Raw genomic sequence first — 15,112 nt, forward strand, 5'->3', positions numbered from 1 at the left:
CCGCACACGCGGAGGCCAAGCCAGGTGCTCCCAGTTGGAGACCCTGGTTACCCGTATTGTGTTTGTACCTGGGGCAATGGAGGGTTAAGTGACTTGACCAGAGTCATAAAGAGCTGCAGTGGATACTGAATCTAGTTCCCTGGTCACTGCATTAACCACTAGGCTACTCCTTCAATCCAGAAATGCCCACTCCCTGCACTCTGACATGTCCATCTACAATATAATAACAAATATTTTTTAGCTTGCATACGCAGATCAGGATGACTGAGCGCATCCCATGGTAAGCCCTTTTAAGCTGCGGTGAGCACATGCTAGTTTCGTAAAATGACCCTTTAAAAACTTGGAAGGGGTGAAACAGTGATAAAGTAAGGTATATTATGTATGTTAACCTGTAACCCGTCCTGAGCTCTTTCGGGAGGACGAGACAGAGAAATGAATTAAATAAATACATAAATATATAAATAAGTGATAGCATTTTATTATCTGCCTGAGAAAACCCACCCAGACCCTTGCTCATCTTGAAGTTGCACCCTCTAGAATTCTCTTTTACTACGCCGTGCTAAACGATTAGCGCGTGCTAATTGAAGTAGCGTGCATTAAACGCTAATGCAGCCATAGACTAATATGCACGCATTAGCGTTTAGCGCGTGCTAAATCGATTAGCGCGCGCTAATCGGTTAGCGCACTTTAGTAAAAGAGGGCCTAAAAGCAGTAACGTATGTAACTGCTGATTGGTGCCAATTATAGCTTATTATTGCTTGCAACATCAATCAGCTCATTATTAAATTAAGTTACACACACACACACACAACTGACCTTATTCTATAACGTGTACTCACAAAGTTGGGCCCGCAACTTTCTAGAATTAGGGAGCTAATGTGTGAATTAGCACATGCAGTTAGCATGTTTATACATGACAGTGCATGCTAATTCAAGGGCTAAATGTGTGCAGTCCCATTTTAGAAAAGTTGTGGATGTCAGCATATAGACTTTAAAACAAAATACCAAGCCTGTGATGCATTTTTACAAATGCAGGACTAAACTAGAAGCCTAATGTAAACTCGACATATCTCTGCCCCCTGACCAAGGTGTCCTAAAGGCATTCAAAAACATACAGCACATTGATAGCGATGTCTTAAAATGTAGTAATAGAAAATGTTTGAAAGAAAAGTGTACCCCAGGTTGTTCAAGAAGCTGAAAACAGCCTACATGAGCTCATACCATCATGCCCTGCTCCACAGAACAAGTACATACATTTCCCCCTCCTTATTACATATGTTATTCGCGGTTTTTCTGTTAAAAAGCCCGAAAAAAGACACAAAACCGCAAATAACCTTACCTGTTCCTATGAAGAAAGTGCCGCGATTTTCTCTGTACAATGCGGAGAGGATCGATTCTATCTGTACATCACTGAGAGCAGCGACTTTCTGTGATGTAAATTTGGGGATGGAGCTTGCACATAAAAAACCCGTGAATAACCGAAACCACAGACAACGAAACCGCGAATATGGAGGGGGAAGTGTAACATCTGCACGGTCCCTAGAGTCCCTTCATTGCCTACAGAGCAAACATCTAGCACAGGGGTCTCAAAGTCCCTCCTCAGGTTTTCAGGATTTCCCCAACGAATATGCATGAGATCTATTAACATACAATAAAAGCAGTGCATGCAAATAGATCTCATGCATATTCATTGGGGAAATCCAGAAAACCCGACTGGATTGCGGCCCTCCAGGAGGGACTTTGATACCCCTAATAGCACTACCTGTGGCAGCAGGACAAAACATGTAAGGCAGGGGTATGAAAGTCCCTCTTCGAGGGCTGCAATCCAATTGGGTTTTCAGGATTTCCCCAAAGAATATGCATGAGATCTATTAGCATACAATGAAAGCAGTACATGCAAATAGATCTCAAGCATATTCATTGGGGAAATCCTGAAAACCCGACTGGATTGCAGCCCTCGAAGAGGGACTTTCACACCCCTGATGTAAGGCATGCAAAGCCATTTATCTGTTTGGATTTTGCTCACACCTTTTTCAAAAGTAATTTGAGATTCAGGTACTTATTTTTCTGTCAGGCTCACAATTTAGTTTTGTATATGAGGCAATGAAGGGTTAAGTGACTTGCCGAAAGTGGGACTTGCCGAAAGTAGTACCCCTAGATGTGAAGCCCATTGCTTTAACCACTAAGCTACTTCTTTACTTACCACCGAGGTGCAAAACTGTAGCACTACCCTGGGATGCAAAACATTTTGCAATGCTCTCAGTGTATGTATGTATCTTGTTCTGTTTCTGTGCAGTGCTGATTTATTAAAGGTAACCCTCCACCAAAAAAATAAAATAAAAAATTATAAAACAAAACAGAGTGCTAAATATTTTACACTGCTCTGAGAAGATTTGGGATGGTAACCATTAAGCTATTCCTCCACTCCACTCTGAGGTACAAAGGATCTGATATTCAAAGTGATTTAAGCAGGCAGAAGCCTCTCCTGTCCACTTAAATTGGTTCCTGCTGCCTAAGGGGATATACAGTAGTATTTAACTGGAGAATGCCATTGAATATCTTCACAGACTGCCCAACTATAAAGCGGGCAGGTCAGAGGTGGCTCTCTTAAATTAGGCCGCTTAGCTATGCAAGTGTTGGCAATGAATATCAGGCTGGCAACCACATAACCTTATTTTGTCTTTTATCAACAAAACAGCCTCCGAACCCCCTCATGCTCCTCTGACAATGCCCCTTATTTCCCTCCCCCTTTCTCCAGGCATGTAGCGCCAGTCCATAATCGCTGCTGCAACCTCTTGAAGCTTCTCATGATAGCCACGAGAGGTCATGGCAGCCATATTGGACAGGTACCAAGGCATGAGGCAGGAGTGAGGGGGCTGTGTTCTAATTTGAAATGGCAAATAGATGCCTTCAACAAACTCACATTCTAGGAGCATCTCTCACAGATTTTACATGGTTGCTCACAAAACTACATGCAAATCTGGAAAATTGTTGGTATTTAGAACTTGCCGCTCACATTTTGTACACATCTAGTCAATCCTTAGAGGGAGCATTGGATATAGGTTGGTCTGGAGTGCCTATCTGGATGGCTGGGTGGAGGTGGAGGGCTCTCTTAGGAAGTTGTTGCTATGGTCTGGTGGATGAGAGGGAAAGAAGGGATATTGTCGAGGAGATTGGAGGCAACTTGGGGGCTCTTTTGTTTAAAAAAAACATAGTAACATAGTAAATGACAGAAGATAAAGATCTGAATTGTCCATACAGTCTGCTCAACAGGTACGTGCATTACAAATCCATGATTAAGTTCAATTGTCTTTGTTCATTGATATTTCTGGGTTATAGACCGTAGAAGTCTGTCCAATAATGCGCTTAGGTTCTATCGAAGCTCACTCCAGCCTATCTAGACGATCCCAAATTACTGAGTTCCCATCATAGCCCTCCCTAGCCCATCCTAAGATGAATAGCCATATACAGGACACAAACCGTTCAACTCTGCCCAGTACCGGCCTTAGTTCTTCCAATTATACCCTTCATTTTCTGATTAGAAATCCCACGCTTGAATTTTGAATTTTGTCACTATTTTCTTCTCCACCACCTCCCTAGGGAGGGCATTCCAGACATCCACCACCCTCTTCGTGAAAAAGAATTTACTAATATTACTCCTAAGCCTACCACCCCGCAACCTCAATTTATGTCCTCTACCTTTACAATTTTTCTTTCTCTGGAAAAGATTTGGTTCTATATTATTACCTTTTAAGTATTTAAATATCAGTATCATATCTCCCCTGTCCCTCCTGTCCTCTAGAGTGTACATATTCAGGTCTTTCAGTCTCTCCTTGTACGTCTTTTGGCTCAAACCTCCTACCATCTTTGTCGTCTTTTGCTGGACCACTTCAAGCCTTCTTATATCCTTCACCAGATACAGTCTCCAAAACTGAACACAATACACCAAGTGGGGCCTCACCAATGACCTGTACAGGGGCATCAGCACCTCATTTCTTCTACTGGTTATGCCCAATATTCAGCTGGGGCTGCATAACTCTTATGCAGGCCCTGGCTGAATATTTTTTTAGATATATCAGAAACAGAAAACCTGTGAGAGAATCCATGGGATTGTTGGATGATCAAGGAGCAAAAGGGATGCTTTGGGAGGATAAGGCCATAGTGGAGAGACTGAATGAATTCTTTGCTTCAGTCTTTCTGGAAGAAGATGTAAGAGATTTATCTGAACTGTTAATGGTTTTCAAGGCTGATGATGTGGAGGAACTAAAAAAAATCTCAATTATTCTGGAAGATGTACTAAGCCAAATTGACAAGTTAAAAAGTGATAAATCACCTGGACTAGATGGTATACATCTCAAGGTACTGAAATAACTCATGAAATTGCTGACCTGCTGTTAGTGATCTGTATCCTGTAGTTAAAATTGGCTGCAGTGATTTTATATAATTGTTTTCATTATTTTGCCCAGCACTTAAGTCAGGATGATCGGGCTGTAATTTCTCGGATCTCCCATGGAACCCTTTTAAAAAATCGGCATAACAATGGCCACCTCAATAAGAGGAAATAGTTTTTTTACTCAGAGTATACTGTAGTTAAGCTCTGGAATGCGTTGCCAGAAGTTGTGGTAAGAGTGATTAATGTAGTTGGTTTTAAGAAAGGTTTGGACAATTTCCTGGAGGAAAAGTCCATAGTCTGTTACTGAATCAGATATGGGGAACCACTACTTGCCCTGGATCTGTAGTATGAAATGTTGCTACTATTTGGGTTTTTACTAGGTACAAGTGACCTGGATTGGCTACTGTGAAGATGAGCTGCTGGGCTAGATGGACCATTGGTGTGGCCCAGTAAGGCAATTCTTATGTTTTTTATGTAGGTGTAAACATTTATAACAGATCTATGGATTGGGTAAATGTTCTTGCCTAAGTACATCAGAAACACATAACTTACAGTATTCTGTAATATGGCCATATAAATGTTTATTTCAAAGGATTTATTAAGCATCTTTATGAAGAGATTTGCCCTTGTTGAGCCCACCTATGCCCCTGCACACACTTCTCCCTTATGAATGCCCCTCAAAGAGTTACTAACTATGCTATTTCAGTGTGTACATAATTACAGAATAGTGATAAGGTGTGATGGTGCCATTTGTGTGGATAAGTGCACATTTATCTGCATCGATGACAATATTCTACAATATAATATGCACAATAGACATATATTTAAAAGAGGGAATAAATGCACAGTATGTTGCTTTAGTAAACATACTTTACTTTAGTAAACAGTCCACTTAGTGTCAGAAACTACCTTAGGAATCCTAAGGTAGTTTTGCTACAAAACAGTATTCGGCCTAGCCCCAAACTACATCAACCCACACTTCATCCTGAATCACAAAAACAAGAACTCCCGCAGAATCAAGTTATTTGCTTTCCCCTCCCTAAAACTCTGTCACTCCAATAAATTCTTCGATAAAACCATCGCCTTCCAGGCCGCCAAGCTAAACCCATGGATAACCCAATTAATCCTCGAGGCTCCAACCTACCTCAGCTTTAGAAAACTACTCAAAACACACCTCTTCCAACGCCACGACACTTAAAGGCCCCCTCCCCAAAGAATCCCCACTCTCCCTTCCCCTATTCTTACATCTCACCCCACCCCCTCCCATCCGACCCACCTTATCCTACTCCCCAATTTCATCTTCTCCGCTGCCTACATCCCTGCCCTTTTTAACACCTAACCCTATGCAATTCTGTTCAATTATTACTTAACTGCATAGAACTATGTTTAACTAATGTGAACCGCCTAGAACTCACTGGGTATGGCGGTATACAAGAATAAAGTTATTATTATTATTATTATTATTATAATTCTTTGACAATCTCATGAATCACTAAATGATTTCACTTCCTGATAGTTTTATATTACACAGGGGTTACTCTAAACATAACATCTCAACCTATGCAGACGATATTTTCATTTTATTAGAGTTGATCCTGATCTTAACAACCTGGTCCCTAGTATAGACTGCTGCATTTCTAAATTTCAACTGTGGGCTTTGTCTATTCAAATGAAACTGAACGCTGCCAAAACCAAATTGCTTTGGATTGGGCCAAGATTAGAAAACCTCCCTTCCTCTGTTACATTGTATCTCACTACATATAGATTTTTCAGCTAGAGTCCTGGGTGTCATTTTGGACTCATCACTTACATTTCACGAACAGATAAATTCCTTGACAAAAAAGTGTTTTTTTTAGTCTTCGCATGTTGAGGAAGGTCAGATCACTATTCCATCAAGAACATTTCTCAGTGTTGATACAATCCACTGTGCTTTCTCAGCTAGATTATTGTAACTCAGTTAAGCAGAGCAGTCTAAAACGACTTCAGTTAATACAGAATACTGCAGCTAAGCTCATTTTTAGGAAACGAACGTATGATCATGTTTCCCCTTTGTTGATAAAGCTTCACTGGCTCCCAGTTCGCTTTAGGATCCAATTTAAATGTGCATGCATAATCTTCAAGCTTCTCTATGGAATATTTGATCCTTTTGTCCCCTTATGTTGGAATACCTTAGACTTTGCCATTTGAGAAACACACAAAGATATGTTAGCCTTCCCTTCCTTTAAGGGAATTAAATCTACTGGGAAGCTCAGTCGATCTTTTGTTTTCAAGTTTGTAGAGATCTGGAATGAACTTCCTGACTCCATTAGGCTGCAATTATTTCGTAAATTCCTGAAAACTTTGTTGTTCTCACAATTTTTAAATGGTTTAACTAAAATCTCAACGAAATGATAATATTATAGTTATTTTTCTTATGCTTTTCTTATGTACTTTAGTTTTTAATTAGCTCTTCCTTCTCTTATGTTTTCTGCTATGTTCTCTAGTCTTAATTATATGTGAACCGAGTCGAGCTCTACTGGGAGTGTATAAACCAAAGATTAGATTAGATTAATAATGTTCTTGTTGCATAACATGAAATAAAAATAAAACATTCAAAGAATAAAAGTCTTGAATGCTGAATGGAATGCAGGCTTTAGAAATGAGAATCCATATACAGTGTACTGAACCCTATTTAGATTTCCACAGATGTTTTTTTCTGATGATGACTATATCATCATTTGAATAAAGCCTTTGAACCCCCTTTGACATGTGATCTGCTTCTTTCAACTGCTTGTGTACAGTCTGCAGATCACTTTTGACAAAGTTCCTCATAAGACGCTCCTGAGAAAATTAATGAGTCATGGGATAGGAGGGAATGTTCAGTTGTGGATTAGGAATTGGTTATCAGATAGAAAACAGAGAGTAGGGTTAAATGATCATTTTACTCAATGGAGGAGGGTAAATAGTGAAGTGCTGCAGGGATCTGTACTGGAACCGGTGCTATGTAACTTATTTATAAATGATCTGAACATAAGAATTGCCGCTTCTGGGTCAGACCAGTGGTCCATCGTGCCCAGCAGTCCGCTCACGTGCCCTAACTGAGCGCCCTGAGAATATTGTAACTCAGTTTATCTGGGCATTAAGCAGAGCAGTCTAAAACGACTTCAGTTAATACAGAATACTGCAGCTAAGCTCATTTTTAGGAAATGCGTACGTTCTGGTTCAGCAGAAACTTGTCTAACTTTGTCTTGAATCCCTGGAGAGTGTTTTCCCCTATGACAGACTCCGGAAGAGCGTTCCAGTTTTCTACCACTCTCTGGGTGAAGAAGAACTTCCTTACGTATGTACGGAATCTGTCCCCTTTTAACTTTAGAGAGTGCCCTCTTGTTCTCTCTACCTTGGAGAGGGTGAACAACCTGTCTTTATCTACTAAGTTTATTCCCTTCATTATATTGAATGTTTTGATCATGTCCCCTCTCAGTCTCCTCTTTTCAAGGGAGAAGAGGCCCAGTTTCTCCAATCTCTCACTGTATGGCAACTCCTCCAGCCCCTTAACCATTTTAGTCGCTCTTCTCTGGACCCTTTTGAGTAGTACCATGTCCTTCTTCATGTATGGCGACCAGTGCTCGATGAAGTAGTCCAGGTGAGGGCACACCATGGCCCGGTACAGTGGCATGATAACCTTCTCCGATCTGTTCGTGATCCCCTTCTTTATCATTCCTATCATTCTGTTCACTCTTTTCGCCGCCGCCGCACATTGCGCGGACGGCTTCATCGATTTGTTGATAACTCCCAAGTCTCTTTCCTGGGAAGTCTCTCCAAGTACCACACCGGACATCCTGTATTCGTGCATGAGATTTTTGTTACCTACATGCATCACTTTACACTTATCCACGTTGAACCTCATCTGCCATGGAAATTGGAACGACAAGTGAGGTAATTAAATTTGCAGATGATACTAAACTGTTCAAAGTTGTTAAAACGCATACAGGTAGACCTTAGGAAATTGGAAGACTGGGTGTCTAAATGGCAGATGAAATTTAATGTGGACAAATGCAAAGTGACACTTCTGTGGTACCTCTGTTGTTTCTTATTTTTCTCCATACAGAATCTCTTTACTTCTACAGCAAGAGAGAAACAGACACTGTCTAACCTTCACTTAAGCCATGTTGTTTAGGAAAAGCTGTTATCACAGGTTTCCCAGACCAATTTATATTTGATAACTTTCACAACTTAAAATACTAGTAAAAACTATTTGTACATATAGCACCTGTGCCTTGAAGTTTTCAAAAATCATTCTGTAGTTTCTTTATTTTTTGTAAAAATTAGCAACTCTTTGATATGTTACTGCTTGCCTGACCAAACAAGAGTCTAGAAAGAGAAATGTTTGAAGAGCAAGAGGATACAGGATGAAGAAGAAACAGCAGCAGCAGCAAAGAAGTGAGGGAGAAAAATGTAAAAGTAACTGGGGAGGGAAAGAGCAAACATGTAAGAATTTTTTAACATTCACTATCAATTAAGAATCTGGTTGGGTTCTTTCTCTTTTCTTGTTTTAAATCTAGCACACCACATGAGACATGAGAGGACACCTCAATTAGATATGAGCAGCAAATCAGTCTTTACTGTGGCCCATAAGGAGTTCAAAAAGTCAGACTAACAAAGATGCTTTGAGTGGCTAATAAAACATCATGCTATTGGACATACATTGACCAATCACAAGTCACTGAAACAAACAGCACCTGAAAGCAAAGAATGAGACTATAGGATGTCAACAGGAAGCTCTAATGATGGAAGTGCAAAAGATAAAGTCTTTGCCTGGGTGCAGGATGGGATTTTTGGATTTCCACCATTAAAGAGTATAGAGGATATGGCACACAGCTTTTAACAGGTCGAGTAGTTCTAGCACGTTTTTTTTTTTTTGTGGTTTTTTTTTGTCTTTTCTTGCATTTTTCTAAGAAGACAAATTATTTCATTCCAGGAATTTGTGCAATAAAATATATCTCAAGAAACAGTGAAATACAGTAAACAAAAAAAAAAAAAAACAATCTTCATTTAAAAAGTCTTTTCTTCTCTGTTGTGATCTTTCCCTTTCTTCTGAACAAATGTTTTGCTGGGGGAGAGGGGCACCATTCAGAATCCCATTAAGTCTCTGTGGCTTTTCATTTAATAAAAACCCAAACATGGAATTCTAGAAAGAAAAAATATGTATTGCTTCTTTTCTGAATATCTATTATTTTTTTCAAAAAATGTCTTCCTTCCAGATTCCATTCCTGTGACCAGTCTCAGGCAAAAAGATACTTGCTCATCCTTGCTGCACCCTCCATCCCTTGCAGTTATGAAAACAAGCCTCGGTATGCCTTTGGTTTTAATAAATCATAATCTATTTTGTCTTTGACAAAAAAGTGACTGCTGTAAGAAGGAAGCCTTAGAGAAGAGCTGTAAACTCCATATAAAATGAAGATTTCCCACCCAGTGACCCTTTCACTCTTATTTTCATACAGTGGTTGCAGGCCCATACTGAAACAAAAGAGGTGATGTTTCCCGAATTCGGACACAGAACCGACCCTTTGTCCAAGAAGCCTGAAGTGAGAAGGGAAGGAAATCACCTGCTAGCCATTGTTCTTTGTTGTTGTCCAACACAAAGACCAGTCCAAAGTGATCTAGTTGGTCCTCTCCATAACAGTAGGCTTCAGCATTTCCCAGCATGGTTCTGGATATGTTGTTCATTTCTGTCACCACTAGCTTTACCACCTCGTGAGCTGATGTCTTGCTGGTCACATGGAGCTGTATATAAAGACATAAAAAAATAAAGAGTATGAGAGAAAGAGCAAGAGAGAGCACACATGTCCAAAACCAGGCAGAACTATGGGTAACCTTTACTTTGGTATACTCTAAAAACTGAACGAGTGAAAATTTCAAAGGCATAGTGATCAATTAGCACATCATATAGAAGGTTCTCTGGTGCATGGCTCCCATGCTCAGGGCCATTAGTAGAACCACTAGAGTAGGAGCAGAGGAAACTTCCGTTAGTTATGAATGAAGGCTTACGGCATTAGAATACCAAAACTGAACCTGATTTAATTGGAAGAAAAAAAGGAAAAACTTTTGATGTCTTGTGACAATAATGAGGGCCATTTTCGATAGGATGTCTAAGACAACCTTTGGACGTTTCCCACAAAGCATCCAAAGTCAGAGACAGAGAAATGGCCATTTTGAATGAGATGTCCAAATAATTTTTTTTCAAAAATCCCCTACTTGGATGACTTGGCTGCCAAAATGTCTAGGTTGCCAGGACGTCTAACTTTATTTGCCTTTTTCAGTAAAAATAATTTAAAAACTCCGAGTTAGAAATATTCAAAAAGGCACCATTTGGATGTGGAAGGGACCAACATTGTAATGCACTGGCCACGTAGACATCCCAATAGAGCAGTGAGGCACCTTAGAGGGCACTGCTGTAAACTTCACATAAAGGGTGCCAGATATCACCATAATCCCCTTCAAATGTATGGTGATCCCTCCAAAGCTCCCCACAAACCTACTATACCCACCTATCTCCTACCCCAATAGCCTCTATGGCTGCATGTGGCACTTATATGGCAGTATAGTAGAATTTTGGTGGGTTTCGGTGGACTCACAATCCCCAAAAATCTGAATAAAACAGTACAAACCTGTCTGTAGAACAGCAGCATCAGGTATGGGAAAGGTTAGTAGAGCATCACACAGGTGTCTGAAGTAGCCTGGTGAAGGGGCTCATGAGCCATAGAGAGGAGGACCCAGGCCCATAAGATACTACATTTATGGTAAAAAGTGTGAGTCCATCAAAACATGCCAAAATCCTACTATAATGCCATATAAGTGTCAACTGCAGCCATTTTCTCTCTAAAATTCACATTCACATTTTTGCATATGGAAAGCTGAAGTATGCCATGGTACTTTAGCACTTCACTTAGCAGTTATAACCTTAAGAGAAACAATTGAATCAATCGTCTTAGATAAAGAAGAATGTCATAAATCAACAGCATCGGTAGTAGAACATGTGCCAAGTGAACTTATCAAAGGCAACTTATTGCTTTTTTGAATCCTGTTCCATCTTATAAGAACTGGCACAATTGTAGACATAATATCACTAACACGTTTCTTCCTACCAAACATTTTCAAATTACATTTAATAGAAGATGGTCAGACCAGGGCATATCATAGGAATTTTATGAAAATACTCCACAAGTTAGAGAAACACTATAAATATTGGAAGCATAAAATGCTATGTAATAATAATAAATATTAGTTAGTGTAAGTGAAGTGCTCAGTCACCGGAGGCTATGGGAGTTCCAAACTTGGGGATTCTTTAATTGAAATTGAAACCTGTTACGAGCGCTGGAGCTGAACTAATACCATGCTATCTTCCTTATGTTTATTTGAAGATAAGTGATTTTTTTCATTTCTTTTTGTTGATTTATATTGATTAAGGAAGGTCTAGGGACTGAGAGTGCAATGATGGTCCCTGTTGCACAACTGGCGCTTGTATTTTATTAGTACTTTATACACGGATTGGTTGGTGACTGAGCACTTCACTTACACTAACTAATATTTATTATTATTTCATAGCATTTTATGCTTCTAATATTTATAGTGTTTCTCTAACTTGTGGAGTATTTTCATAAATTAACTCCTTTATATTAGTGAGTCTCATATCATAGGAATGCCAATGGAATGTACCAGAGTCTATAAAATCATCTGAGACAAACATCAAATCAAGTATATGATCCTCCTGATTATGAGCTGGAACAGAAATTGTTTGAGACCATCCATTTACAGACAATACGAGGGTCTGCTGAAAAGTTCTCAGCCCAACCAACAAAGTTGAGTCCAGTGATTTTCCATTTTTTGTGTTCTGTCGCAAAAATATGGAATGAAAAAAATGGAAAATTGCTGGACTTAGAGGAGCATAATAAAAGAAAACGTCTTAAGTCCCCTTTTGGCCTAAGTCAGTAGACGCTGAAGTTGGCAGCAGAGAAATGTCCATTCTCAAAAAAAATGTCCAAATTGAGGTTTTTTTGAGAATGATCTACCTGCACTTTCAGCAATCTACTGGCCCAGACTGCCACTATGTCTATCCCTATACCACATTCCCGACTAAAAAATTGCCCAAGTCTCAAACATCCAAACACAGGCCTTTTAGGCGAAGGAGGAGCCAGTCCTTCATCTAAAAGCTGGATTCTGTAACTGGCGTCTGTCAAAAACAACACCGGTTACAGAATCCCCCCCCCCCCTGCAACAATCATGGCAGGAGGGATGCCCAATCTCCCTGCTGGCATCCCCTCAACAAACCAAATACCGGCAGGAGAGATGCCCAATCTCTCCTGCAGAAGGCGCGGTGCCCCCCCCCACAACTACCGGCAGGAGGGATCCCAAGCCCTCCTGCCGGCACCCCAAACGCCCTCGAATACTAGCAAGAGGGAGGCCAAGCCCTCCTGCTGAATAAGGTGGCACCCTGACCCCTGAACCAGCAGGAGAGAGCCCAAGCCCTCCTGCCAGAAGGCAAACCCCACCCCCAGAACTAAAAGGAAGGAGCCCAAGCCCTCCTGCTGAAGACGGTGGCACCCCGACCCCCAAACCGGCAGGAGGGAGCCCAAGCCCTCCTGCCAGAAGGCAAACCCCAACCCCAGAACCAGCAGGAGGGAGACCAAGCCCTCTTGCTGGAAGGTGCCCACCCCCACTTGGGCCCCCCCATGAACAACCCCCTCCACTCCGTACCCCTTCCCTACCACTCCACCGGGTTCCCAGTCTGGCCGGCCGGCAGGTCCGGCATCCTTGGAATGGCGGGCCTGCCCCTTCCTGGTGCATTGTGGGATGGGCAGGGCCTTAGGCACATGGGCCAATCAGGCCCACAATGCACTAGGAAGGGGCAGGCCTGCCATTCTGAGGATGGAGGATCTGCCAGCCAGCCGGACCCTAGACCCGTCCATTTGGCCAACCTTAAGGTTAGTGTGGGGGGTCCAGGGTGGTGAGGAGGGGATCCGGGGTGGAGGGAGGTAGTTTGGGTGTGGGGGGGGGCTGTTCGAGGGGTGGAGTGATTGCGGGGGATGGAGTTTGCCTTCTCACAAGAGGGCTTGGGCTCCCTCCTGCCGGTTCAGGGGGAGTGTTTGGGGGTGGGGTTCGCCTTCCGGCAGGAGGGCTTAAACTTCCTCCTGCCAGTGTTCGGGTGTGTTTGTGGTGCCGGCTGGAGGGCTTGGAATCCCTCCTGCTGGTAATTGCAGGAGAGGGAGTACACTGCGCCTTTGGCAGGAGAGATTGAGCATCTCTCCTGCTTGTATTAGGTTTGTAGGGGGGATGCCGGCAGGAGAGATTGGGCATCTCTCCTGCCGCGGTTTGCAGCAGTTCGGGGGGCATCTCCCTACACTTTTGGTTATACTTGCAGTATGACTAAATCTAGATCGACCCACTTCTTGCCCTTTGCCCTCCTCTAAAAATGCCTCTTTTCACTCTAGGCGTTTAGAGGTAGGGTAAAGACCTAAGCTGGTTTTAGATACGTCTGATACCAGTTTTGATCATCAGTACTTGGACAATCTGCCTTTTTGATCATCCAAGTACCGATTTAGGACACTTTCTGAACTTTTTTTTTTTTTTTTTTTAAATTATGAGCCCCAAAGTGTATAGTCCTCGTTGGAGATTGCTCCGACTTTGTTTCTTGGGCAGAGAACTTTTCAGCGGTCCCTCGTATGTGTGAAAACTCAGTAACAATGGAGTCATCAGGACATTGATCAATATGTAGGTTACAATTCCCCCCCAAATAACTGTCAATTAGTGGCACCTTTTAAGGGTGTAAGCAACATGTACCTCTAATGTGTGCCAGTTTGTAGAATTACCTTGTTGGTATGTTACATGGGTATTTATGGAATAACGCTTAGGCGGAATTTTGGCAGTTACACACATGTGTGATCATATGAGGATGATTTGAAAAGTTTGGTAAAAAAGCAAGTTAAACAATGTAGTCTTCATCGGGGGCTATATACGTGGAGGGGCATAATCAAAAAATATGTCTAAGTCCAATTCGGACGTATGGCCCAAAGTCAGTGGGGGAAAATGTCCATTTTTGAAAAATACATCTAGAATTTTTTTTTTTTTTTTGCGAACATCCAGGCCATTGATCGTCCAGACTGCCAGCACATCTATCTTTATACTATATTTTTGACCAAAAATTAATCCAAGTCCCAAATGCCAAGAACAAGACCATTTGGATGTGAGAGGGGCCAGCATTGTGAATGGACTGGCCAACCAGACATGGTAACAGAGCAATGGGGTTCCTTACAGGGCACTGCTGTGAACTTCACAAAAAGGGTAACAGATAAACATCTCACCAGAACTCCCTTATAGGTTATGGTGAGCACCCAATCCCCCCCCCCCCCCATAAAAAAACCACACACTATATCAGTGGTCTCAAACTCAAACCCTTTGCAGGGCCACATTTTGGATTTGTAGAAACTTGGAGAGCTTCAGAAAAAATAACTAATATCTTATTAAAGAAATGACAATTTTGCTTGAGGTAAATCTCTTTATAGTTTATAAATCTTTCCTTTTGGCTATGTCTTAATAATAATATTGTAATTTATAGCTAAAGAGACATATGATCAAGAAACTGTTTTATTTTACTTTTGTGATTATGATAAACATACCGATGGCCTCAAAATAGCACCTGGTGGGCTGCATGTGGCCCTTGGGCCGCGAGTTTCAGACCACTGT

At 41.5% G+C, this 15,112-nt stretch overlaps 1 protein-coding gene across 11 annotated transcripts in view; it reads right to left on the reverse strand.

Moving 5' to 3' along the window:
- Window positions 1-8,966: 8,966 nt before the first annotated feature.
- LOC117369236 (ankyrin repeat and fibronectin type-III domain-containing protein 1-like) overlaps window positions 8,967-15,112 on the reverse strand; it is a 1,092,487-nt gene continuing 1,086,341 nt past the window's right edge. For 10 of the 11 annotated variants that reach the window (XM_033963493.1, XM_033963485.1, XM_033963487.1 and 7 more), the window contains one exon: window positions 8,967-10,156. In XM_033963493.1, coding sequence (XP_033819384.1) covers window positions 9,866-10,156 — 291 coding nt within the window. In that variant the 3' untranslated portion in view covers window positions 8,967-9,865. The remainder of the gene's footprint in view (window positions 10,157-15,112) is intronic. The other variant, XR_004541103.1, reaches the window with a different exon arrangement.

This window comes from Geotrypetes seraphini, chromosome 11 (assembly GCF_902459505.1).
Source record: "Geotrypetes seraphini chromosome 11, aGeoSer1.1, whole genome shotgun sequence".
Taxonomy (NCBI): Eukaryota; Metazoa; Chordata; class Amphibia; order Gymnophiona; family Dermophiidae; genus Geotrypetes; species Geotrypetes seraphini.